This window comes from Apis cerana, linkage group LG8 (genome assembly GCF_029169275.1).
Source record: "Apis cerana isolate GH-2021 linkage group LG8, AcerK_1.0, whole genome shotgun sequence".
Lineage (NCBI taxonomy): Eukaryota > Metazoa > Arthropoda > Insecta > Hymenoptera > Apidae > Apis > Apis cerana.
In genome coordinates this window covers 8,280,274-8,307,984 of record NC_083859.1, presented here as the reverse complement: position 1 = coordinate 8,307,984, position 27,711 = coordinate 8,280,274, and the positions used below count along the sequence as shown (strand labels likewise).

The 27,711-nt window shown below is 36.7% G+C and overlaps 1 protein-coding gene and 1 long non-coding RNA gene across 5 annotated transcripts; one reads left to right on the top strand and one right to left on the bottom strand.

Moving 5' to 3' along the window:
* The first annotated feature begins 2,124 nt into the window (after positions 1 to 2,124).
* LOC133666598 (uncharacterized) lies at positions 2,125 to 8,884 on the top strand. The gene is made up of 2 exons (XR_009830960.1): positions 2,125 to 2,793; positions 5,890 to 8,884. It is a non-coding gene; the product is annotated as an uncharacterized LOC133666598 (long non-coding RNA).
* Positions 8,885 to 12,436: 3,552 nt separating this feature from the next.
* On the bottom strand, positions 12,437 to 26,925 carry LOC107996481 (basic-leucine zipper transcription factor A). Of its 4 annotated transcripts, none has more exons than XM_062078686.1 (5): positions 25,321 to 26,925; positions 22,586 to 22,697; positions 20,784 to 20,957; positions 18,656 to 19,005; positions 12,437 to 17,521 (listed from the first exon to the last, which is right to left on the bottom strand). In XM_062078686.1, exons 1-5 carry the CDS (start codon positions 25,330 to 25,332, stop codon positions 16,616 to 16,618), a joined length of 1,554 nt encoding a protein of 517 aa, XP_061934670.1. In that variant the 5' UTR covers positions 25,333 to 26,925; the 3' UTR covers positions 12,437 to 16,615. The 4 variants fall into 4 exon arrangements, with proteins under 4 accessions (XP_061934670.1, XP_061934671.1, XP_061934672.1 ...); XM_062078687.1 differs by having other exon boundaries at positions 12,437 to 17,518; XM_062078688.1 differs by having other exon boundaries at positions 22,586 to 22,682.
* Between the last annotated feature and the right edge of the window lie 786 nt (positions 26,926 to 27,711).

Below are 27,711 nucleotides of genomic sequence, written 5' to 3'. Positions count from 1 at the left end.
GACAAAATATTTCTACCGTTCTGGTATTCATTTTGAACAAAGAATCATTTTTATCTTTGCTTCAATGAAGAACGACGCATCTTCGTATTTGTCGTACGTCTTACACAAAAATTACCATGAAGAAGCTGAATATCTTGATCGATCATACTCCTCGCGTATGTATAAAGAAGGATACTCAAATTCTACGGAGCTCGAGATTCGATTCGTCAGCGATTCGGAAGAGGCTTTGCCGCGATAAAATACATATCTGATGAAATACGCATTTTTATCTATTGATTTTGGATAATTATAATATCGAACGGCGAAAAATATTCAAATTCCGTGTTTTCGATTCCCTCCAGTATCGCCGATTTCGACTTTACGAAATGATAATTTGTCGGATTACCTATCCGCTACTGTGCTGCCACCATTTTTCATCGAAGCTCCGTCTTTTAGCACACCAGCCGGTGTTCTCCTCGTCCAGCAACCGTTTACTCTCATACGAGAGCACAAAAAATATTGTTACAGCTTGACAAATACATTCGACGAAGAACCGTCCACTTGTGAAACCTGAATATGCTTGTATCGAGGATGAGGATAGGGTAGATTCCACCTTTACCCGATTTTTTTTCTTCGTTTCTACTTTTTCTTATTTTTTAGAAATTGGGAACTGGATAGTGGATTACGTAAGATACGTAGAGATACATAAAATAATAGGTAAGACGATAGGTTAGTTGGATAGAACTTTGAAACTTTTATGCAAAAATATGAATCAAACAATATATGATATATGCCGCGTTAGAAGTTGTCGAATTAATTTCGAAATTTGTGTACAAAAGTATGAATAATAAAGTATGAATAATATATAACGATTTTGAAACTTATATAGGAAATATGACGCGAGAAAAGTATAAAGGAAGTAAAAATAAAAGATACAACAGTAAAGAAAAAAAGTATATAATTTCTGCTTCACGAGGCCCATGTATTTCATTGGCGGTTTAAAGGCTTATCTACATTGACAGATATTGTCCGCAAACAGTCCCCGTATAATGTTTGTCAACAGTCGGCCAATTCGCGATCGTGTATACAGAATATACACGATTATACTCGCTTTTGATCCGATATAGACTAAAAAATGCAATAAACGCGCAAAAGTTGGTTAATATTTATAACGCTCGCAATATTTTACAATCGTGCTACGCCAATCTTAAAGACACAAGGAAAAATGGGGGGGGGAGGAAAATTCGATGAACCGATTGCGATCAACGCGAATTGGCAAGTTCCATCGTCCATGGATTAAGCGATTAATAGATAGTGGAGGAAATAACGATCGGATATATCGTGGCAAACGGAATCCAGTATGAATTACGAGTAACGCACAAACGTGAATGACATATTTACGCGATATTATATAATATTATATAATAATGATTCTGTTATTTCTAACATCACGATAGAACGTCGTGCATTCGCGTGTTGCGATATACAGCTCGTCTCGCGTGAATATCCAATGAACTGGCGTGATGTAAAAGATTTCAAGAGAAAGAGAAGGACGGGGAAAAAAAGATTGAAAGGTTAACGAGTATCTATCCCCGAAAGAGAAGAGCAAGTTGAATGGGGATAATTAAATGTATCGCAAACTGTAGGCTCTATTTTCGGCGCGAAGGTTCCCTCGATTCGACCATCCATCAACTAAGTAGAAAATTAACTTTGCCGGGTTCCTAGCCCCTCCGCTCTATGAAAACTAAACGAGAAGAGGGAGAGAGGAAGGAAGAATTCGCAGGCTACGGAAAACTGGGTTCGAAGTTTGCGAAGATAACGACAGGGAAAAACACAGAGGCTTCCATCAAGATACGAATACGTTTCGAGAGTGAAATTGAATACGACAGAGAATTATTTTCACTTTCACGTCCACTCGCGAAAAAATAGTTTTTCTCGTTGCGATTCTCGAGAATAAAGTAACTCTTAACTACTCTAGATAATCCTAAGGATTTGAGAGTCGATTTGAAAGTAAAATTCTCGAGAATGTTTCTTACAAATGGATAATGTATCTAGAACTGACTATCCAACAGTAATTGTCACTCTTAACATCACGTTCACTCGCGAAAAAATATTCTTTTGTACTAAGACTAAATAATCTTTATCTATGTTAAAATAACCTAAAATTCAAATTCGTTCGAAAGTAAAATTGTCGAGAATCGTATTTTATCAATGAATATCACACAGAAAATAAAAATTACTATCATTCGTGTCAACGTAGTGAAAAATAATTTTTTACAATTCAATTCTTGGTACTTTTACTGTCAAATGCACTCTGAACCAGGGATTTTGATTAAATTTCGAGAGCAACGGAGCGTCGCGATCGTTCGAAACTTGGCAAATAGAGGGCGCTGCAATTATCATCGTTCCATTGGGCTATTTCGATTTTCCGGTATCTAGCTGACTCTACACCCACGGTTTCACATGGCAGGAAATTAATTTTGCGGCAACACGTATTCGCAAAAGAGAAAACGCGTTTCTATGAAAGTTATCTTAACCGATGAAGTGGAAATCGGCGAAAAAGCCGGTCGTTCGTTTATATTTCGCGTAGTTACGCATTACCTATCATAGTCCACGCGTTCCGTTATTATAAATTATGAGAGATAAAAAGTGTCGATGCCGAGCAACGAGAGTGCAAACCGCGAATAGCCTAGTTGCATCTTTGCGGTCAACGATCCTCCATGACGCAGTGCGGATGCTTAAAAATTCGCTTCACCGATCGTTCAAGGTTCAGGTGAACGTGGAAACTCGACAATGACTGAAGAGATTAATAAGGTACGTGACGTGGAAACGACGATATATTCGTTTCCAGAACTCGATATACAAGTCGAGTACCGATATTGACTAGGGGGCGCCACTTTACGCGTAGTTTTCGCAAGATTTACATTTTGACAGGGAATTTTGTCTTGCAAGGTGTGGTCATTGTTATTCCTGTCACTTGTCGGGCCACGATGCAACGAGGTCGTGAATTAAACCATTCAAGATTTCAGCGTTGACCGATGTTAAGTGCAATTTGCTGTATTCAGGGCGATGCATTTCTCTTTTTTAAATTACCAAAGTTTCCTTATCTGACTATAGATCTGTCAAATTACCAGTTCTGACGTCTGATACATCGGTGCATTACGTTTGAATAATTTTGAGACTAAGATGTTTCGTGACTCTTACCATGCCTTCGCGTATCAAACGTATTAACCTCTGAAACATTTAAAAATCGAAATTTATTAAGATTATAATTTTTCGTGCTATATATTTATTTCAAGATTTGAAATTTTTCAGACCACGAGAAATCTAAAAATCAAGTTTTCTAACCTATATTTAAAAAGTTGTATCAAAATATTTGAAAAATTGATTTTTGAAAAATATTAAGATATTTATTGCAATCAAATATTTTTCCAAACAATTACAATATAATAAAATAATATTAGTATTTTCTTTCTCTTTCAACAAGAATTAAAATCCATAAATATATCTACTTTGTTTAATAATGGATATAATTTTAGTATTAGGTTCATTCTTTTTGTACACTTGGAAAAGTAATGCCTTTAGGATTATCATCGAGTTTGAAGGAAAGAGCATTAAGCGGAGCACGAATTAGCCAAGAATCGTAGAGACGCTGTGATACGTGATAAATATTTATAGAGTTGGAGCGTATTCCCGATTCGTAAAAGCGCACACGGGCCACGACGCGGAAAGAGTGAGCGGGGCCCGTTCAGCCTTATGCAGCCACTTTCTCGTGGACGATAATGGGCTCGTTTCGCCGGCTAAAATCTTAGACTGCAATCAATTTACTTGAAACTGGTCTACGTGCGCGATCCACCGAGATAACCCGTGTGCTTGTAAGCCGGTGGGGCCGGCTTTCTCCTCTCCTTCTCGAGTGAGGGATACCACCTTCGAGGCTAAGTTTTCTGAAAATGACTGACGGCAGATTATCAGATCGTCGGCAGTTTCCCCCGTAAATTATTAAGAACTCCTCGACGTCCAAGTTTGCGTTCTACGTTCTATCTCACGTGTATGCCTTTCCTTGCTTCTACTTCTAACAATTTCTTCAATGTGTATGTTTGTATATGTTGAAGTATGTTTGACAGAGAGAGAGAGAGAGAGATATGTATACTTTGAAGTATGCGTAGTATATCGTGATGAATGAGTGACTATGTACGTGTATTGCAAAATGTGTAATGAGAAAGAGTGTGTATATGCGAAGTATATTACAAAATATGCGAGTCAAAGGTAGTATGTGAGAATGTATATATGTATTGAAGTGTGTGTAATAAATGAGTGAGAATGAGAGAGAGAGAGAGAGAGAGAGAGAGAGAGAGAGAGAGAGAGAGAGAGAGAACATGAATGTACGTGTGTGTCAGGTTACAAAATATGCAAGTCAAAGGTAGTATGTGAGAATGTATATGAAATGCGTGTAATATGTGTAGTAAGAAAGAAAGAGAGAAAGAGAATATGAATATTCCATATGTGTTGAAAGTATATTACAAATTATGCGAGTGAAAGAGAGTGTGTTAGAATGTACGTGTGCATTGAAGTATATTTTAATACGTTGTGAGGAAAGGAGAGAAAAAATATGAATACTGCGTATGTATGCATGGTATTGAAGTGTGGAGAAATGAGTGAGCAAGCGAGAGAGAATGCATGCGTACACGCGCGCGTCTATGTGTGGTACGAGAAAGAGAAACTTGTCGCGTTTCGATATCTCACAAACATTGGACAAATATTGACGTCTCAAGTTTACCTTTTTTGTCGCGCGACGAAAAGCGCGTCGTTTTATTTATTTATCAACTGCTTTCGAGTATTAGCGAGTGGAAACGGGGTCGTGCGAGGAACTGTGTAAATCCTTGTCCATTTTTCTCCCTCCCCTTCCCCTCTTTTCTCTTCTTTTTTTATTTTCTCTCCGTTTCACGTATGTGCAGCCGTTGCATAAGGTTACAGCGAGTTCGAAACGAACACGTCACTCTTTGAAAATAAAATTCCGCGAATTATCGGAATTCGTACTGTCGGAATTGTATTAATCGGCTTGAATTCAAAGTTAATGGACAATGGTAACGGTTGAACGTACAGATATGCACGTTTATTAAATTCTTGAATTACGCAGGTCGGTCGGTGGACAGACAGAGCTCTCCTTTAAAAAGAACAAGGATGGATAAAGTATCTTTACATTATATACGATATAATTATATAACAATTCTCAAATTTCGAATCTGAATTTTTACTTAAAAATAAAAATAATTATTTATTAATTACTATTTAATCTTTTTCTTGGTAATAAATAGAAATTCATTTCCAATGAAACGTATCGTTTTTTCTTCGAATACTCGAACACCATTAAAAAATATCAAGGAAAATGTATATCGACCGAATAGCTGTGCCGTGCATCTCAACGGAATCCCGAATTAAAACAAACGGCGATATACACGATCCGCTATATTTCATATTCTTTTTGCATTTCGAGGGAAAGGAACGGTTCGCGAGGAGAATAACGGAGATATCCGAGAAAAAACTACGGTCTCGAGAAAGAAAAAAAAAGAAACGAAAACGTGACGAGTTTGAAACAGAGAGAAAGAGAGAGAGAGAAAAAGAGAGGAGGAGAGAAGGGGGAGAGAGAAGCGAAAAGCGTTAAATCCGGACGAGTTTGGCGCAGTTGGCTAATAATGCAGTTTATTTTAACTCGATATGTATGTCCTCCGGTCAGTTATCGATACGCAAACTATAGCTAAATTTTTCTGTCTCTCAACAACTGTTTATTCAGGTGAAAAAAGCTAATCGTGGAAAAGTTGGATTTGTCGCTTTTGGCGCAACGCTAGAGGACAAATAAAGTAAATGGTGCGGAACAGATGACGAAGTATTCGGACGAAAGTTTGGTTCTAGGTGACTGGCGAGAAATGGGAGAAAACGGAAGAAGAGGAGGAGGAGGGTGGTGTCCATGCTACCTACGAAATTACGCGCGGAAAGAGGCACGAAATAACGAAGAAGGATAGATTTATTCCCTGGCACGTGTCGTTTCCACGAATTGCTTCGTGTGCCACCGCCTCCTCACGTGAGACGCTTGGTTATGCGAGTTTCCCCTTCCCTTTCGATTATGGGCAAATGTTCTTATATTCGTTCTATGATAGTTAGAGAAGTACTTCGAACATTGTGGCTAAATTAATTTCCGTGTCATAAGTTTTACTTTACAACTGATTAAAAATATATTTTTGTAGGAAAATGTAAATTTGAAGGATAAGAAAGTAAGAATAATAAATAATAAATATAATACCGATAGTTAAAAGCCACTGATAGTTGGCGCTGGTGTCGCATATGACCATATCGTCATAGTATTCACAAAAGCATTGTGTCTATTAAAAAGAGACGGCAGTATGACATTGGGTAATGACTTAGGCTATAAATGTACTCTACTTATCCCGTTATTAAGGCACAAGCTCATCTTGACATACTATAAAACAAAAGATACGTTTATTTTGATTATTAATCCCCTTTCCCTTTCACTCATTGACCTTTTCTGCAATTGGTAAAAAAAACTGCGAGTTTTGGATTAGCCGTATTGCGATTAAAAATTGTTTCTAAACGCCTTATCGACTCGAGGACGCTTGAATCTCGCTTGAAATTCAATAACGACAGGATAAACCTACGCGTAATTCGTTTTCACTGCATCGTGTCACGGTATATGAAAATAAGAAAACGAATAAAAAAAGAAATTTAATTTAATTAACTAGATAATTAAAATTCAATTCATATTATCTCCACGGTAACCTATAGCCTAATCGGTTCGGTACGTAATTAAGGTTGATCAGGTTTCGCGTAACTCGTTCTCTGGCGTACAAACCGGCCGAAAACGGACTTGCTCGAAATTGAGACAAAGTTTACCGAAATCGAAATCCATAGTTTACTAACGACAAATTCGTATTTACCGACACGTGCCAAGCGAGTTTAGTTAAAGGGCGGAATGAGTTTAGATTGTGTGTGTGTGTCTGATAAAACCATTGGCAGAGTTTCGCGGTGAATTCTCTCTGTCTCTCCCTCCCTCCCTCCCTCCCTCCCTTTCTCTCTCTCTCTCTCTCTCTCTCTCTCTCGTGCACGGTTAAAAACATTCAACCCCAACGTGTGCGGTCAAAATGGAAAGGCTCCCGGGGGCGAGTTCAGGGCCAACGGAATTTCGCACCGGATGCAAATTGATAATATGCTTTAATCGTTCCTCTGTAAGTAACGAGTGAACCGTATCGAAAGCGTGCGAGGGCGTGAACGTAGACTCGATTCGCGATCGATGAAGGTGTATCTGAAAATTTGGCAATTAGTGGAATTATATTGTACTCGAGACAATTATCTGTGGAATTAATTAAGGAGTTAATTTTTTCTGAATTAATTTCTGAATATTATTGCCTTCGATATGTGTGTAAGTATAAATTTGGGATAATGAATTTGAGAAAGAGAGTAATTGAACGTATTCAAAGTGTGCTTGGTCAATATTGAGAATAATTTTGGATTCGTACCCACTTTTTTTAAATCGTGTGAATCAAAATCTCATTGAGAGTGTAAAAAAGATCGTTAACATCGAGTTACGTGTTCCTTTATCGTTATTATTTTTATTCGAATTTTTATTAATGTAAGATAACGTATATCGAATTATTTTGTTCAATCTGTATAAAGTAAAATAAAATTAGTCACTAATAAATTAGCGTATTAAATTATCGACGGATTTCCAATCTGACGAACTCGTTAAATTTTAATTATAAATTCTCAAGTTGATTATTAATTATCAATTCAAGATTACCGAGACACTTATCATCTTGCAAAATTATAAAATATTTACAATTAAGAATTAATTTCACGATTTCTAAATATTTTCCAATAAAATAAAAGATTATTGATGGATGACGACCAATCGATTGTTTAGTCATCAAATCATAAAATCTCGAACTATTAAAATTATTCAATCACGAAATATTTACAATATCTGTGACGTTCAAACACCGCAATATCAATTAATTTCGTCAAAGGCACTGTTATAAAACACTTTCAAACCAACGATTATAAAATAAAATATTATCGGCGCTTCGAATTTTCGAACTATCAAAAGATAGAAAAATTCTACGCCAAAGAATTTTTCAATTTTTTTTTATTCAAAATAATTTTAATTTAAAAAAAAAACATATACCTGAATCAATGATGGGAAAAATTTAATAAAAACTCAAAGTTACGAATAAAGTTACTTCGACAAATTGCTTCAATAATTTATCGTTTAATATAATAATAATTCCAAATAATTGTAATTGCCAAAAGTTATATGAAAAATCTACTAGCAACGAATAAATGTTAATTCAAGCATTTTGATAACTTAAATTACTTGAAGTAACTTTATTTTTAACTAGTTACTTTTTCAACGGATTAATCCCCAACTCTGGTGTCGCCGAGAAAGCTAAGATCAACCTCAGCGTAAACCTTGAACGTTTAAGTGTAAGCAACTCGAGCAGGCAAACGACCGAACGAATGAAATTCTTCGCCCGGCGTCTGACCAGTTTCGATTCGCTACTACTGCGAGCGCACGAGTAGTGGAAGTCGGCGAAATAGGCGGGATTCGATTCCACGCGTCGAACGGAACGAAAGAATAAAAAGTGATCGGGTGATCCGTCTCACAAAGGGAAGAGAAATCTGTTGAGCGACTTGAGAAAATCAAAGGGGAGAAAAGTTGTGGGCGAGTTACGTACAGGTTGGGTCAAAGGCTATTTCCCTGTCACCGTGCCAATCAAACCTTTAGCCTTTCGATCTTAACCTCCCTCCCTCTCTTATTATAATTACTATATATTACTATATATTGTATATAATTATTATATGTATATAATAAATGATCGGTTATTGATATAAATGTAACATTGATATAATAACTTTATGATCGAGTTATAATTATTCCGATTTACGAGATATTTGTTTGTTCGCGAAGCAAACTATGGCGAACCAAATTTCCTAGTGTATTGCTGTTAATCACGAGTCAAAGCAAAGAAATCGATCAAGGAAATCTGGTTCGACGATGACCAGCTTTCGAGTGAAGGATCGTTTTTGGATCGAAATATTTATGAGAAAGAAAAAGTCTTCTTTTGGATCAAAGAAAATATTTTTGAGAATGAGAAAAAAATATATCTTATGGATTAAAGAAAATTTTTAAGAATGAGAAGAAGAAATGTTTGAATTGAAAAAAAAATTTCGAGAATGAGGAAAGGAAGGAGTCTGTGTACATCTTGCTTTTGAAAAAAAATTTTGAGAATGAGAAAAATGATTTCTTCTGGATATTGAAGAGAAACTTTTGAGAAAGAATGATGTCTAAACATCTCGCGAGTATATAAGTATTGAATCGTGATTAATTTTGTTTTGATTCTTTCGAGACATTGATATATCACAAAGTAAGTTTCACGATTATATAGATATTACGATTTTTCAGATGTGAAATTCTATCGGGATTCCCATTTTCGAAAATTAGATCCACCTTTTCTATCATTCACTATCTATTAATTTCATTACGATCACATCTCCAATATTTTTCTAATCTAAAATTTCACTTTCCGATAATCCAACTTAAAGACTTAAGACTTTTAAGACTTTCTTAACAATCTTCCTCTTGCACGTCGATCATTAAAATGGAAATTTACTCAATTTAATATCAAAAATCAATTTTGTGTTTTTGTGAAAGGGGATCATTACAACTTGCGACTTGTAAAATCGCTAATCTCTATAATCTCTGGTCTCGTTAAATTATCGCGCTGGAATTATCCGAATCGTTCTGACAATATCACGATATAGGATATAACTTATTCCCTTTGAAATTTTTCTCCAATTTTCTGGGACGAGCGACGACGCGAGGATTTTCTTTCGAAGATGTATCGAATAATCGATGTTGGCTGGAGGGGGGATGCATCGATGACGTCAGAAGCGTGGAATTTGCTCGCATTGCGCTCGTACTCCACCGAATCACTTCGTAATTAAAATACATTTCGCTGATTCGAGCGTACACATCGCATATCACGAATACTTTGCCCGTGTCAGAGGACAGCTATTTATTAGGAGAAAAATTGCGGTTCCTCGAAGAATTTTCGGGCATCGTTTCGAATCCGCGATCCTTCCCCTTCCATCTTTTCCTATAACTCGATAAATTAACGAAATCGTGAATACGTTTCTTAGATCCTTTTTTTTTTGTTTTTTAGCTCGTCGTTACGTAATGATGAGAATTTCCATTCGTCATATTTTTTCTAGAGGAATAGGTGTTTTTTTTTTTAATAATTTGGTGTTCCAATTTTTTAAAAATATCTTTGAAATTTCGATGCATGCGTGTTTTTAAAAATCTGATCCTTATTATATCTTAAATATTGCATGATTTCAATTTAATCGTGTTCTTTCTAAGAGAATACTTTAAAATATTTTTTATATATATACATACAATTCGGTATTTTTTTAAATTTCGATAGATTTATTTTAAATTTATAATTCTCAAATTTGATGATTTTTCTTACGAGAATACAAAAAAAATATATATATTTTCGAAAATTTTAAGAACTAACTTTGAAAGAGAAATTATGCTTTTCTTAAGAAGTAATTTTTTTCTGAGAATTTCTTTTTTTACAAGATAATAAATACTGAAAATATTTTTAATTGTTCCCTGCATTCTGTGTATTTTCAACAAACGCAGCAATCTTGCTCTGCCTTTTTTCTCGTGAAAATTTGGCAACGATAATCGCGAGAAAGAAACCGTATTGTATCGTTAAAAATCGAATGGTCTTTAAAAAAATGGAAAGAAAGGAAGAAGGAAACACAAAGTCCAGTAATCCGGAGATGAAGAAAATGACGTGGTCGAAGAAAGAGGAATCACGTTGCCGTGGAACACCGTGGATCAATACCCTCGTCGCCTGTTGCGAGATTATACCTTTTGCTTTCTCTGTATTTATAGCTGCTAAGAAAGCGAGATAAAAATATCTTTTTTTTTTTCTTTTGCGGATTGATCACGAAGAAGGTAAGATAAGTACGCGAGCTTTTTTACTAATAACTTTAAATCGTTCACCAGATATTTCACTGGCCAGCCCGCTTTAGTAGTGTTCTTAAAAGAAACCGTCTTAATCTTTTCTTCTTCATCCGCCGCGATTAAAAGCAGAGGAGAGAATTTTCCTCCTCGAAAAGATAAGAACGAATGATGCAAACCGAATATCAATCTTCTTCCGCCCAGATAGAGGCGTTAAGAGTTCTTTATTCTCCGCTATCGAGCTCACGGCTTTCAATTTAATGAAAACATTTCAATCGCGGGGATCGAACATCGAGATATAACAATTTGGAATTTCGATCGATTAACCTTCGTTACGTAAGAAGAAGAGATTGGAAATTAAAATTTGCAGGATATCAAAAACGATATAAGAAAACGGGCGTAACAGGTTGTACATTAAACAGCACGGCGTGAGTGATACGATAATAAAGAGAAATGAAAATGCTTGGAGAGCAAGAAAAAGCAAGAGCGAAGAGCATTAAAAAAAAAAAAAATATCCCGCAGGCTAGTGCGTCCTAATGCTCTCTTTCTTTTATTTCATTTGTTTATTTAGTTACGTTTATGTAAGTACAATTTCTGTGTGCTTTTTTCTTATTTTTTTTTCTTTTTACTTATAACGAAAAAAACAAAGGTTTTTTTAACGCCAAATTGATAAGTGAAAAAATCGTAGGGAGTTTTTATTACCTAGTAGGTATCGAACAATCACAATTTTGATTTTACCTCGTGGTTTTCTTATTCTAATCATCGATCTGGATCTCGAGATTGTTGAGTTCGGGACGGATCGTGCAAATTCGGCTGAGATCGGATAAGATCTCGATATTGTCGTATAAGCTCGGTACATTCGGATCTATTCGGCAATAATCGGCCACAATCGGTTCGAAATTCGGTCATTAGAGAGCATCTAGTCCATCGCGTCCGATTATTGCCGAATTGTTCCGAAGTAAAATCTTCAAAATTCTGAGCCTATGTGAGTATCTCATCCGATCTCGTCCGAATACTTCCGATCCGCGACGAAGTTTTCCTCTCGAATCAAGGGACGATCCCGCATTCTAACGAACGCATGTTTAAAGAAAGGATAGCAAATTTGGAGCGATAATTCTTATTCTTTATCGTATTCCACGAGCATAAAATTTTCTCCCGAGGCGATGAATCGATGGGAGCCCCAGTTTAATCCCTGGGAGAAAGGGCGTGAGCGGTTTCTCACCTTTTATTACGGCGAGTGAACTTTCTGAAAGTGGTCGCGGAACTACGAATCGTGTTTCCACGTTCGTCTTTAACGAATCTACGACTACGATCAGTCTTAGATTGCAATAACATTTCATTCTACGACACGAAATCTTTGGGAACGAGTTCGTTACACGCAATTCAACGAATATAATAGGTTTTTCGTGAACGATGTATTGTATATATATGGTTCTTTATTATTTACATTCTTGTTTATTGACGCATTCATCAGACACTCGCTCGCTGACATTTGTATGCTAATTATGTATGCACGTGTACGTGTGTATTTTTTTTTGTGTGTATATTCATTTATTTCATTTATTTATTTATTTATTTATTTATTCATTTATTTATATTCGTATATATATATATAAGTACATATATATATATATGTATTTGTTTATATTTTTTCCCCGTATGTATGTATGTATATGTATATATATACATATATATATGTATAGTACTCCGTAACGTGATAAAACGTCATTAAAAAAGTCAGTACATCGTTTATAATGCTTAAAAAACCTTAACTCGCTTCTACATTTAATTTATGTTTCATTTTGACAGTGCATAGTAGGATTGCAAATATCTGTGATTTATATTCTCCTCCTCTTCACACATCTCGCGTGTAATTGTGCGCGCGTCGATGCGCGTCAATGAAAATTCGCTAACTCGCTCGCGCGAATGCACGCACACTCGGCGATTTGTCTCGCGCGAGGGAAGACTCGTTCTCGACATATTTTTTTTCATCTTTTTTTATATTTTCTTTTCGTTTTTTTTCTTTTTTTTTCTTTCTTTCTTTCTTTCTTTCTCTTCTCCGCTCCTCTGCCTCGTGCAAATCTTACCTCGATCGATCGATGTATAATAATAATAATAATCGATAAGATTCTAAACACGCTACTCGCGGCAAGAGACAAGTGACGAAGGTATAGAGCTAATCGTCGAATCGTTAGTTTTCTCTCGCGTACTCACATACGTACACACATACGCACTCTCGCTTTTCTCTCTTCTCGCTAGTTTTTTTTTCGTAGTTTTCTCCGTAATGCGGCTTTGCAATTATACAGAGGTAATCGTAATGCGAGGTGACTTATATTCAACTATGTGTCGATGCTTTCTCTCTCACACATACAATCTTCGATAACACACGTATCTTCTTTACATTGCTCGTTTTTTCGATCGATTCTCTTTCGAAGCGAAATGCGTCGAATAAAAGAGAGAGGAGAAAAAGGAAGGAGAGGGGGAGGAAAAAGTCGCTTCGAGGAATCGGTCTCTCGCGCAGGAGGAATGCTTTGCAAAGCGTTTCGCGCTTTGCCACGCGTTCGATTCGACGAAAAAGTATACGCCTCGCATATAGCGCGCAAAAAAAGAATCTAAGGGAGGAGGCTATAAGTAATATTGTAAATAAGAATAGCTCGAGACCGTATCATCTTTTTTTCTTCGTTTTATGTATATAGTGCCTGCGTGTACCAAAAACAACTTATAACGACCCTCTTTTTATTTCTCTTTTTTATTCCCTCCTTTTTTTTGTCATTTGTTATTTATTATTCGTTATTTCTTCTCGCTCTCCTTTTTTATTTCTTTTTTTTTTTCGTTCGTTTGTTCTTTCCCTTTGTTTGTTAATCTTTTTCAACAATTTATTTTAATTTCAATATTTAAAGTGGCATAACGAAAAAACCTGAAAACAAGGTTCTCAACATCGAATAGAAAACATCCCTCGGAAGATACGGAAGTCGCCTAGCGTTATTAAATTCGTAAAAGCACGTGTAACACCCTCTGTTCCATTAAATCGGTCCGAAAAAAAGAAAAAAAAAAAAAAAAGAACATTCGTCGGCACGAGAAGAGAAGTGACATTTCGCGCAACAAAAGACACGCTCCGTTTTACCTCATCTCCTCTTCATCTTTCCCCTTTTTCTCTTTCTTTCATCCTTTCTTTCTCTCTCTCTTTCTCTCATCTCACTCGTTCACTCACTCATTCGTATGGTTCTCACATGCATACAGACACTCTCTCAATTTCTCTCCGTGTGCAAATGCATTTGAATTTAAAACTCTCGAGAGTTGCTCTCGAAAGTTACCAGTGGACACTACCACTACTCGAGAATGAAAGTCACTGTCGGATAATCGCTTTCATCGCAGTGTTCTCTTCTCCCAAAATGAGTAACTCTCCAGAATTTTACCTCCTAAAAAAAAAAGTGTTCACGTCCTAAAAATTAGACGTTTTCAAGAATTATTTTTTAACAATGGACATTGCGTTAAAAGTGAAGGTTACAGGTAATTTTCACTTTTTTCATGCAGCGTCTATCCATGAAAAATAACTCTTGCAAATTTTTACTTTCAAATGTAATCACACGCTCGTTCACTCTCCCCTGTTTCTCTTTCGCATTCATTCTCATCGCATTTTTTTTTTCGTCTTCCTCGTTCATCGAATTCCTCCCCGTATCGAATCAGTCCCTCCCATAGAAGAGAAACGAAACATACGAGAAAATCTAGGACAAAACGAGGCGAGATCACATACACTCCCTGGAAATCAAACAAACTGAACCGTTTCTCTTCTTATTTATACGCACTATACGCGCCGTTTTACCCAGTTGGTTCTTATCTCTCGAGCACCAAGTCCTCTTTTTTTACGGAGCAATTATTTATGTATATATTCATATGTATATATATATATATATATAGTGTATATATACGTTATGTATAAAGTGTGATTTTTTTCTTGCAATGACGTAATATCGCTACAATACGTTTTTTTTTTTCCTTTTTTTTTTTTATCGAATAAATTTTCGTCGTGTCTCTCCGTTCGCAGTGTCAAATATACTTACAATAGAAATATATTAAAATTGCAAAGTTTTCACGGAGCACGCCGGATATCCTGTATACATATATATATCGGCGCGATTAATACTCTTATGTATCGGTATCACTTATATCGATAGCGCAAAACGACCGCTAACGATGAATCCTGAACGAGGTCCTCCATATTCTCTCTTATCTCGTGCATCTATTTTCCTCCTCTTCCCTTCTTCTCTTCGTCCTCTACCCATTTACTCTTTACCTCTCTGTGTCTATACGAGTGTACCTGTGTGTCACGTGTTGAACAACGTGTACGTGTGTGTGTGCGCGCGCGCACGCGCGCGTGTCTGGAGGTGTATGTATGTAGGTGTATGTGTGTAGTAGGTATCGTGTTTCGTTTTTATATACGTATAGCGAGAGTCGGGCAGTTGATTTAATTCGTTTCTTACAGACTGACAAGGAACAAAATTTTTCATCTCGAATTCACCTTCCTACCCACTAAAATGTGGAACCAAACACACCCTAATAACGGCTCTATTACGACTCGACTTTCGTATTTTTTTCAGAGATCCTCTAGCGCTCTGGCGACCAGAGGGAAAACCAAAGCGATCCTTTGGTGTAACTGGAATCCAAAATTATCCCCGATACGAACGATAAAAGATAAATCGAGATGCATCGATGTACCTCTCTTCACTCGATCGTTCTTCTTTTCTTTTCTTAATAAACTAGAACACGTTCCTCGATTGATCAGGAACGAAAGTATTTTTTCCATCATTTTTTTTTTCTTTCTTCTTTTTCCACTTTATTCCTCGACGAACGTCGTGAAACGTAAGTATCTCTATCTATCTCTCTTGCTTCGTTCTTTTCTCGTTTCTCTCTTTTATCTTCTTTTTCTTTTCTTTCTGTTTTTTTTTTTTCTTTTTTTTTAGATAGGGCAGTGTTGTGGACGGTTACGGAATCAATGTCCGTAATCCCAAAAATGTTTCCTACAAGTATACATACTATTTAATAAGTACATATTTCAACAACCGTCTTTAGAACTAAGTTTAATAAGGTATCGTATGATTTATTTATTTATTTATTTATTTATTTTATTATTATTATTATTATTATTATTATTTTTATTATTATTATTATTTTTATTATTATTTTTTTTTTGGTTTCTTTTATTATGACGCATTCCTTTGTTTTATTATGAAAACATTTTGAAAAAAAATCACCGTTTCGCCGTTCGTTTATCCTCCTTCGACCTCCCCTCCATTCGGAAATCCAGACACAATTATAACAAATTCGACTCTTAAATATTTTCTCTCCTTCGCTCTTTTTCTCAATCCAAAAATCCTTCTTCAAATCTCTCTTCGAATCTTTATCTTTTTAAGCCCCCTCCCCGCAGCTCGATATATACTTATTATTAATAATAACCATTAATAAGTGTATAATCTATCTATCTATCTATCTATCTAACTAACTAACTAACTATCTATCTATCTATCTATCTAACTATCTACCTATCTATCTATCTATCTAACTATCTATCTATCTATCTAGTAAAACAGCATCATATTAAAGTCTATCCTCCTCCTCCTCCTCGTTATCCTCATTATTCTCCTCGGACTCTTCCTTGTATCCGGGATGTTCCGAGATCGCGTAGTAATTCCCGTTGTAAATAACCCCCAGCTCCCTCAACACGTCTCCCCTAATGATAGCCTTGATCGTCCAGTTGTAACACTCCTCGCTCTCGCTCTCCCTGTCAAGCCGCTCCACGTCCAGTATCTTCGAGCTGAGCCGCTCCAAGATGATCCCTATGTCCTTGATGCTTAAGTGCTTCTGGTCTACGGTGAGCTGGTCGATGAGCAGTAAAAATTTCTCCGAGGTGACGATCTCGTCCTCCATGATCGTGTTCTCGGTCTCGGACTCGGAGCTGTCGTGCTCCTGATGATGATTGTGATGATGATGGAGATGAAAGCTCGCCGTCGCCGAGTTCCCCGCAAGCCGGGAGCTCGACTCCTCGTCGGCCGTGTCGCAGAATCTCACGTGCCCTTTGCTCAGCCCCGTTCGCCTCGTCCCGTCCGACAGGGAGGAGGGCGGTTGGGGGGATGGCGTCTGGGTCTGCGTCTGCTGCTGCTGGGGAGGATGATGATGAGGAGGCTGCTGCTGCTGTTGCTGTTGATACTGCTGGTGTTGGGCGTCCTGGATAGGCGACGTGGCCACCGACTTGTGAACCGCGATCCTACGCCCCTCCTCGTGGAGGGCGCAGCAATGGAAGTCGCATTCCCCGACCGCGCCACCGTCCGCTCCGTTCACGGGGCTCCCGTTCCTCGTCACAGGTTGGTGGATGTGGTTTGAACATTCGGGCGTGTGGATATGAATGGTGGTGCTGTCGAACGAGTTGGTTCCCTGCTTCACCAGGCGGCCCGGGATCCCGTGGGGCTGGGGCTGGGGCTGGGGCTGCAGCTGCGGCTGCTGCTGCTGTCGTTACCACGGCGAGTTTTAATGGTTTGTCTGGATCGAAGATTCGAGGATATTCTCGAGGGCTACGCTACTGCGTGTGTAAGTGCTATCGACTTTACGTAGATTTTCTTTTTTTTTTTTTGGTTAAGTTTCGCTCTCCGATCGAGCGAAATCGCTCGAGGCTTCCGAAAAGTCTCTTTTCATGGGTGTTTTATTTGTTTGAAGAAGTGGTCAAAAATTTCGAATAAAGTTCATTGTTCACTGATGGAAAGAAATCTTGCGGAATACGGATCTGATCGGTCAGTGTGGAAAGAAAACGTTTATTTTCACATTTTTGTTTCTAACGTAGCTTTTTATTATAGTAACGTGTGGTGTCAGGTTTGTCAACAAACCATCTAAACTGGAGATAGGCAACAGTACTGTTTTGCTAGAAAAAAGTCTCGCGGGACGGCAGAGGGGCAAGAGAAGAAGTTCTTCGCCAGGATCGTTTATCCCCACTTTAGACGCTTTGTTGACAAACCTGACACCACGCGCTACGTAATAATAGAAGAGCTATAATTTGAAATATTTAAAATCGTAAAAATTATTTTCATTTATGAGGTTAGGCTAATCATCTAAGAAGCATGAAATATTTTGGAAACTATTAATTTTGATATAATATTAACATAACTATAGTAAATCTAGCTTATTTGTATACATACAATTTAGTAATTATCTTAATTACTAAATTATTATTACAATTTAGTTTACACATATTATGAGAAATAAGCAAATTGTTACATTATACGTTAGAATATTTTGAATTCTATGTCTATTGCATTGAATTTAGACTTTATTGCTCCTTTCTATCATAATCGGATTAGTATATGTGACAAATATAGTAGAAACAAAGAACACATGTGGAGATGTTTCCTTCCACGTTGACCAATCCAGATCTGCATTCCTTCTGCGAGATTTTTTTTCCTTATTAACTTCAATTATCAAATTTTGCTGCTATGTCTCCATGGATTTCCACGTGAGATGAATAATTGAAATCGAATTCCGCTTAACCCATTCCGGAAACCTCGCAACACTCGGTGGTAGAGAGCGAAAAGAAGACTCGAGAAATAGAGAAAGAAAAAGTGGAAGAGAAGGTTAATCAAGAACTCGTACCATATCGTCATGATTTATCACAGTGATGTGGGGGCTGGTGTAACGGCTGGGGCCGACCTCGGCCGCCAGATGTCCCAGCTTCCCCCCGTAGTTGAGCTTGTCCAGACTTGTCTGGATGACCAGTGGTGGCCGCTGACTCAGATCGGTTTTCTTAGTCGGCGAATACTTAGAGGTTTGCACGTCTTGACCTTTCTGCTGTTGCTGGGCCTGAGACGTGGATGAACGCTGATCCCAATGTAGCACCACCGTGACTCGTCCTTTATTGTCCATGATTTTCCACGAGGGTGTCTCATCATGCAGCTCCAGGGCGTGGATCGTTTCGCAGACTATTTTAGGTATGGCCGAAATCGCTGCAACCACGGGAAACATGGTCAAAATTTCATTTTCATTCGCCGCAAATATTTAAATATTTTTCTCTAAATTTTTAATATCTATAAACGTGAATAGATTCTTCATTCGGATATTGGATCAGTTTTTCGTCATCCAATTTCAAACTTTTACACGCAATTTTCTACGTTTTCTCGTCCCACGTATATCGATCTCGTTTATGCGATTCATTAATGCACGGTGGGCGTCGCTGCGGGAACAAATCGTTATCTGATCGCCCTCTTCGACGAATCTGCACTTTTGTCTTATTGTACTTACGAATCGATATAACGTGTTCCGCTCGCACAACTCGCATCCATTATCATCGCGAAAGTTGCCTTTGCTCGCGTCGATCGCATAGCCGTAAATACGTCAGCTCGCTTTCACGAATGTTCACCCGGCCCTTTACCACGTACAGGATACTACGTATACGATCTATAATTACACACGAGTCGAGGCGAGTCGATCAATCGACGCTGAAAAGATTCGCTTTTCCCTTCCTCTCTTCATTTCTAAAAATAACTCGAGAGATAAATATTTAACGGAAAAACCAATTATCATTGGAAGAACGTAATAGATCCCTTGCGTTCACCTTTTGTTTACCAGCGTTGTGGAAAGAACAGATAAAAGTAGCGACGTTTTCAACCTCCTCGATCGAGAATATATCGTAGTTTTGTTTATTGCTGATTGTTGCTCGAATCTTAATGTATGGAGATCGCTCTGTTTTTAACAATTTTTAATCATTTTTATTATTGATCGTATCAATTTTGATATGTCTATTAATGATTTTTTAATTTTTGTTCATTTTCGAGTTGAAAAATATTGATAGAATTTAAAAAAAAATAAATATTGGTTTATGATAATAATAAATTAATATTATTTGGAGATTCAAGTATTCGTATTTTTCATTTTTCATTATTCAAAAACGAATTAGTCGTACAGAGTGATTCGTAATATTTTAAAATATTAATATATATTAAAATAATTAAAAAAGGATCATGTATAATTTAGTTTCTATTCGCTCGTGTTGAATACATAATAGTTAACAAAAAAATATTATCAAAAAATTCTGTTGGATTGAGATTGTAATATTTTCTTTAATTTTTTCTGTAAATAATATGCATGTATATTTATATGAAATTTTTTTTAATTATTTCAATGTATGAAGTCGTTTTTTCAAATGGACATAACAATTATGAATTACTCTGTACATTCTCATTCAGATAGAAAATTTATACAGACAACTTAAATTCCATTCAGAATTCTAATCCAGATACTTAAATAAATACTTATAAGATGGAATGATTCTAGATGCCAAAACTTAAATTGTTTAAAACTTATTAAATAACTTATATTTTCGTATACCAAGTTTTGTGCTTGAACCTATAGAATCAATCCTTCAAATTTTTAGAATCTTTCTCCAATTTCTCCAAAGATATTAACTCTTGTGTCTTTCTCTAAAACAGAATTCACATTGCAACAATCAATAAACTGCAGATATTTAAGCAACAAAACTCCATAGAAAATTTGCAGTTTACAAATGATTCTTGCAATTTTTTTAAAATTTATATATTCAACCAATATATAAAAATTACATAGTATATACCAAAGTCAACAAGAGGTCTATTTTCAAACGAAAATCGCCTCGCTCATCCTATTTGCCTACTTTCCACAGAATTAAGAGGCACGTAAAGCCTCCCTTCCCTGTTTATCGCTAATTTATAGGCCAATCCTATCACACGTTCTCCTATTAGATAGATACCAGCGCGTATGATGTCGACTCCAGTTGGACACCAACGTTCACCATGCCTTAGCAACAATAGGATCGTGTTATTCGCTAGGGTCTTGAAGTATTCCCCGTCCTCCACTTGTGTACCGTCCGACTCCAACACTACGGATACATTCTCGCTCTGTGGCACGCCCAGTTTCTCCTTACCTAAAATTGGATGAGAAAACACGGAACGGCGATTAGTTGCAATTATAAATGACGATCGCACGTGTATGTTTATTGGGTCGATGATTAACGTTCGAGGCGTCGATTTGAAACTACGAGGGGAGGAAACGTGAAAAGAAGAAGGATAGAGATATATATATATAGATAAAATAGAGAAAGAACGAGGTAACGTTTGTGATCTGTTTACGAAGAGAGAAGTATTCGATTCGAAGACAGGATTGAGCATATTTTAATCGAAATATTTTTTTTTACCTTTTATGTATCGATTCTTTTAAGCAAATTAAAAGGTAATTTGAAAGGTTGCTTATTATTTAATTTGAATGTGTAATCGAAATTATTATTTAAAATTCAATCAAAAAAAAAAAAAAATTGATTATGATATATCAATTTGGAGAAAATTCATTTGTCCGTGATTAATTCGATTAACATAAATACAATTAGACGAATAATTCAAAATCTTTTATCTCATTACTATTCTATGTATATACGTTGAAACTAATACGTTAATTTAATTGATACAACATTTTTCAAATACGCTTTGTTCTGATGTAATGCCCAAGTCTGACTCGAGACAAATCCAATGGATTAATTCGATTCTAAGATGGAGAAAGTACACCTCTTTCTCTCTCTCTCTCTCTCTTTCTCTCTAATTGGAAAGGAATAATATTCACGATCTTTCTCGCCTACGATTCTTTCCCTTTCAAGGATAGCCTCGTGATCGTGTTACTTCGTAATCATTTTTTTTCTTTCTCTCTTTTTCTTTCTCTCTCTCTCTTTCTCTCTCTCTCTCTTTCTCTCTTTGAGACGACAGCCGGCGAAGGTTCGACACGATTTTTTTTTTTCGGTTAAATGTTCTTGCATAAAAAAAAGCGATACCTTTCGACCAGTAATCCCAATATCTTGTGTATCGTGAAAAGAAAGAAAGCACGTTATGTATATAATATTGTCGTGTATATCAAAGGGTTAACGCCTTAATCGCGAGAAGATATCGAGCATCGAAGCAAACAGAATTTCGGACTGATGATGGAGTCAGGATTGGGTCGATACTTTTTTTGTAATCGAAAACAATATATAATTCTTCCAAAATATCCAAATAATCGAGTAAAATGTTATAATTATTCAAATAACATAATTTTTCAATCGAAATATTATTTATATTATTTTTTTGAGATAAGTATCAAAAGAGATTTTTTTTTTAATTGAGATTCATAGAAAAATTATGAAATAATATCTATATATATATATATATTTTCAGAATATTCAAATATATACCAGATTAAAATTATTTATATTTCAAAGTAAAATTATAATTTGAATAATTATTTAAATAAGAATCTTTGTTTTTCGATTACGCCCAATCCTGGAGAGAATACGCAATTGATCGCAAAAATATTCCATCAAATATATTAACTTTATCTAACTTTATTCTTTCGATGTTTTAGATAACTTTAGAAAATTTACATTCGAATAATTTTAATAATAAAAAAGAATATTTTTGTGACCAACTGTAGGTAAGGTCGAGATTTATATTCATATGTAATACTTTCCACATCGAGTACCAGAGGTCTGGTTACTTTTTCGCTACCGGTTTCAGAGGGCACGCTTCTTACCCTGGTGTATCAGTTCCTCGAAATTGCTAACACACAGTCCCTTTCTTACGTTACGCCAACTGTCCCATATCTTAAAAGGTCTCTTGGTCCGTAACTCCTGCACAGAAATTAACTGATGCAATTTGCGTTTGAGTCACGATATTCCACAGAACAGCCTACCGGTTTCATTTTAATTATATGATTCGAATGAATAGTGGAAGATAAAAAAAAAGACGGTAAATTTAGGAGCAATGAATTTAGAAATGATTTTTAGGAATTAGATAAACATAAAGATATTGATATAAAATAATAAATATTGGAATAAGAAATTAAAATTATTAGAATTGGAGAAACACAAAAATACAAAATAAATATAAAGTTTGGTGTAAAAATAAGGATTTGAAGGGAAAATGCAAGGAATCGACATATTGACATAATTAGAGTTTTTAGAATTGGAGAAACACAAAAGCTACAGAGATTTAATATAAAAATAGATACATTGGACGGCAAAATGTGGAAAATCAATTGCGATATAATTATAGATAAGATGATACAAATTGAAGTAGAGACAAAGATCAAAGGATAAAGAGAGGTAGGAATATTTAGAATCGTAAAGAAAAATCCAAATCGTCTAAAAATGATCCATCAATGATAATCCAGGATTCGGTTAAAAGACATAAAGGACGATAGATTAGAAAAATGGACGATTTTCTTATGTGGAAATGTGGAAAAAGAACGAGCCGATATATCGAAAAATGATGTATCAATGGGAGGATCGGTTCGAAAACGAGACGTAATTGCGTGCGAAGAAAGCGTAAAATCCTCGAGCAAACCGTGGAAAATGCTTATCGCCTAGATGTTAAGTGGAGTGTCTGCGCCGGGTCAACGGGAAAGTAATTTACCCTACGTGTTTTATACACGGTAACTAAGTAGAACAGACTATAAACAAAGCCTATCGCGCGCCTCGCCTGGGAAATTATTATCGAATATCCATATATCCTTGCAACGACTAAGTCTTCTATTTTTTCTCTCTCTCTTTCTCTCTCTTTCCTCTTTTTCTCCCACATTTTCGTCCCTGTTTTCCTCCTAACGACGGAGAGTCGTGGAAAAAAATAGACATTCTTCTTTAGGATTTAATTTAACAGATGGAGAACGACGACACATCGTACAATCAGGTCTCTAAAGCAGGAACAGGAAAAGATTGAACGTATAATAAAAGATTAAATTACTCGTAGGAGAAGAAAAATAGGACGTACAGGGCCAGAAAAATAGTATTCCGAGTCCGATAACGTGCAAATTGGAAGAAGTTTGGTATCGAGTATCCTTTAAGAAAAGGGAGCAGTTCGTATCCTTCGACCGTGGCGTAGCAGCGTTCGTTGAAAAAGAGAGAAAAAAAAAAGGAAGGAGAAAATCTCGCCGATTAGAATTTCGATACGCGAGATATTCTCTCGACGATGAGAGAACGAGATTTCTCGTAGGGGGTGGATCGAAAAAGGATCAGGTCGTTCGATGGCGTACGTTACAAAGGAAGGCGAATGTACTTTTATTTTCTAAACACCACCCCCTTTGAAATGTGGGTGCATGATCGTCTTAAGACAGCGTTTCGTGAGCATGAACTCAATGGGCACCGATTACTCGATTATTGGGGTTAAGGGATCTTTGGATCGCAATGGGATTATTCGCAAACGATATTAGAATAATGCGAGCCAAAAAGGAATATTATGTTTGGGTTGTCCCTAGTTTTCAACAGGGAGGCGCAAAGTGAACAAGGCGCAGACGCAGGCGCAACTTATGGTCGAAAACACTGACCTGATTCAATCATTCTCGGGTAAACGATCAAAAAAAAAGAAGAAAGAAAAAAAGAAAGAAAAGGAAAAAAGGAGAAAGGGAAGGAGAAATGTAGGGAGACCGACGAATGGAAGGATGAAAGAGACACGATAACGATATAGGTTGGTAGGTAGCAAGGTACGCGGAGAATCGGGTGACCAGGGCCAACGCACGTTCGGCGTGTTGCACTCCTGTCCTAGAACGGGAATTACACTCGATGCAGCTTCTCTTCGGAGCACGATCTTGGTAAACAATACGCGGTGAACCACTGTTTACTAGAATCGAGGCCACGCCGATCCTGTGGGATTGCATGACTAGACAGGAAAGAAGCATAACCTAAAAGGGCTGGTGCGCTGATCAGCGTACGCAGCCAGGTCAAACGCTCAAAAGAATAAATGCAGGATAGTGGGAAAGATGATGATCGAGAATATACGAATATATAGAGACAATACGAATATATGGAATATATAGAGACAAAAAAAAGAAAAGAAAGAAAAAAATATAGACGTGAACGTGGACAGATGTCAGGATGAAGGGATAAACGTAACAAAACGAAGATGATATGCGGCATTTTCGATCGCAAAAACTCTACAATTCTCACAGTCTATGCATGTATACGCGTGAGTCCGCGACGCGAATGCGTATAACTGGCCGATACTGCATATCTGACATGGATAGGTAAAGTAAGGAACAAGGCGCGTATATATCGGTGTATATATTTGGATGATTGTCGAGATGTATTGTCGAAAACGATGAAAAATACGGATTAGGAAAAGAAGTCTTGAATTAAATAGAATGAGACGTGATTTAAAATTTAGAATCGAAAAGACACGCACAAGGGGTGGTAGTAGAAGAGACAGGCAGCGGATGTAAGGAACTGATGGTCGAGCACAAGTGATCGGTAATAAGAATGCAATATAAATGCGTACCTCTCTTGCCATTACGTCATATCCCTGCAGGTAAGGGACCGTCCCAGCAAGCACTTATTCAGAAGGAACGAGTAAAGAAGCTGCACGTCGCATTATCGTGGCGACGGGATGCTCTCGTGCACTACTGTCCGCCCACCCTTGCTTGCGCTCTCTCTCTCTTTCTCTCTCCCTCTCCGTTTCTTCTCTCTCTCTCTTTCTCTCTCCCTCTCTTTCTCTTCCTCGTCCCGTTTTTCTCTCGAATTTCTCTCGTATTCTCTTTCCCGTCTTTCTCCTCTCTTTGCTTCTTTTCTTCTTGCTCGATTTTCTCCAATTTTCACCCAACCCTCTCTCGTGATCTTCTCGCGACCGTTTCTCCGTCTCGTGCACCGTATACCGAAACACCTTGCGATGCGACACCGTTTCTCTTTCCCTTTCTCTCTTTCTTCTTGTCCTTCTCGCGCTCTCGATCTCTCTCTCCCTCTATCTTTCTTTTCCTCTCTTTCTCTTTCTACGTGTACGCGTATCTCTCCCTCTCTTTCTATCTTGGCCTGTTCCTCTTTCTCTCTTTCTCTTGTAGTAGTTCCGTCTATCTCTGTGGCGCGCTCCTCGCGATTCTCCCTCTTTCTCGCTCTTTCTCCCTCTCCCTATATAGATATCCGTCGCTTCCTCTCCGTTACTCTCTTTTCGGTCAACCTCGGCACTGAGTTCGGTTCGTTCGGTGGATTTCCGCACTGTATCAGCACGGATATCGGCGTATCGCGCGAGCTCGAATCAACGCGCGGGCCGAACGCGAGCGACCACCTCGCGGGAACACCTCATTCTAGCTGCTCTCTCTCCGTACAATTACCCGATCTAAGATTTCACTAGCGCATATGGGGGCAAATTGTAACAGTGGCTTCCTCCCAGCGGTTACTGCGGCGACTCCTAGTTTTAGATCGATTCTCTCTCGGTGTACGTACAGACACCCTCGCCCTCGCCCTCACCCTCACCCTCACCCTCACCCTCACCCTCACCCTCACCCTCGCCCTCGCCCTCACCCTCACCCTCGGCTCTCCTTCTCCCCACGAGTTCACCCGCAACAACCTCGCCCCACGCGCGCCTCTCTCTTCCGACTGACGACCACTGCCTCCTCGTATCCCCTACGATCTCTTCCCAGTGGCTACCTAGTTCCCGAATTTACCAGTTCCCCCCCTCCAGACGGTGCTGCCTACTCTGACTTTAAGTGAATTCTTTAGCGACGCATCGTATCTTGTAGTAACGACGAGCTCTATGTTACCATTCGCTCAATCGATAACTCGATTTGCTACCGTTTAATTAAAAAAGAGATTTAATGGGTGTGCTCATGCGTTTATGTACATAGGTTAAGGATTTAATGTAGATTCCATAGACGAAAAAACGGATCTATTTGTAGAGTACTAAAGAATAGACGTGATATTTTTCCCGTTTTAGTATGATTATCTATGTTACCGATTTAGTATAAGTAAATTGATTTAATATAAATAAATTAATAAGTAAAATTGAACATAAATTTTCACATAAAATCTTAACTTTGGTAAGACCAAGTATTAATTAACATATTAAAAAACATTATTTTATATATAAATAAAATATATATAAAAAAATAAAAATTATCTTTATTTATAACAAAATTAATAATATCTCATTTTTATTAAAACAAAAAAGATTAAAATATTCAATTTGCATTGAATACATTAGAAATAAAAAAATTTAAAAAAACGTACAATAAAAAATGGCAATTTTAATACAAATAAATATAAAAATGATAAATATTTTTAAAATTTAGAAAACTGTTCGAAAAATGATTCTAAATTCGAAAAATGACAATTGTTATAGGTAAATATGCAAATAGTATTTCACAAACAAATATATAAAATTTTATAAAAATTCTTGTTCTTGAAAATATTAGAAAAATTTCATAAACTTTCTATCCAATTATATTCTCGTAATACAAAATCGTAATTTCTGCTCCATAATTCATAGAAAAATTTCATGTGTTAACTCTAATTATATTTTCTTAATACAAAACCTAAATTTATGACAATTTTTTCAAATTTTCAAAAATAAAATTTTTTTAAGAATTCCGGAATAAAAATTTTTGTCTAAATTTTTAATTTCTAAAAGAACATAATCATAAAAAAAGTGACATGTAAAAATTTACAATACAAATATACAATACAAAATATACAAATATTTATAAAATAAATATACAATATATAAAAATTAAATTTTTATATATTAAAATTTATAATCAATAGATGAAGATAAAAGAAGATAACAAAGTTAATTAGATATTAAAGTGTATTTTATGGAGCAAATATAGACAAAGAAAAAAAATAAAAAAAGAATAAATACAGGCTAAAAATTGATGATCAGTGTCATCTGTTGACAAAC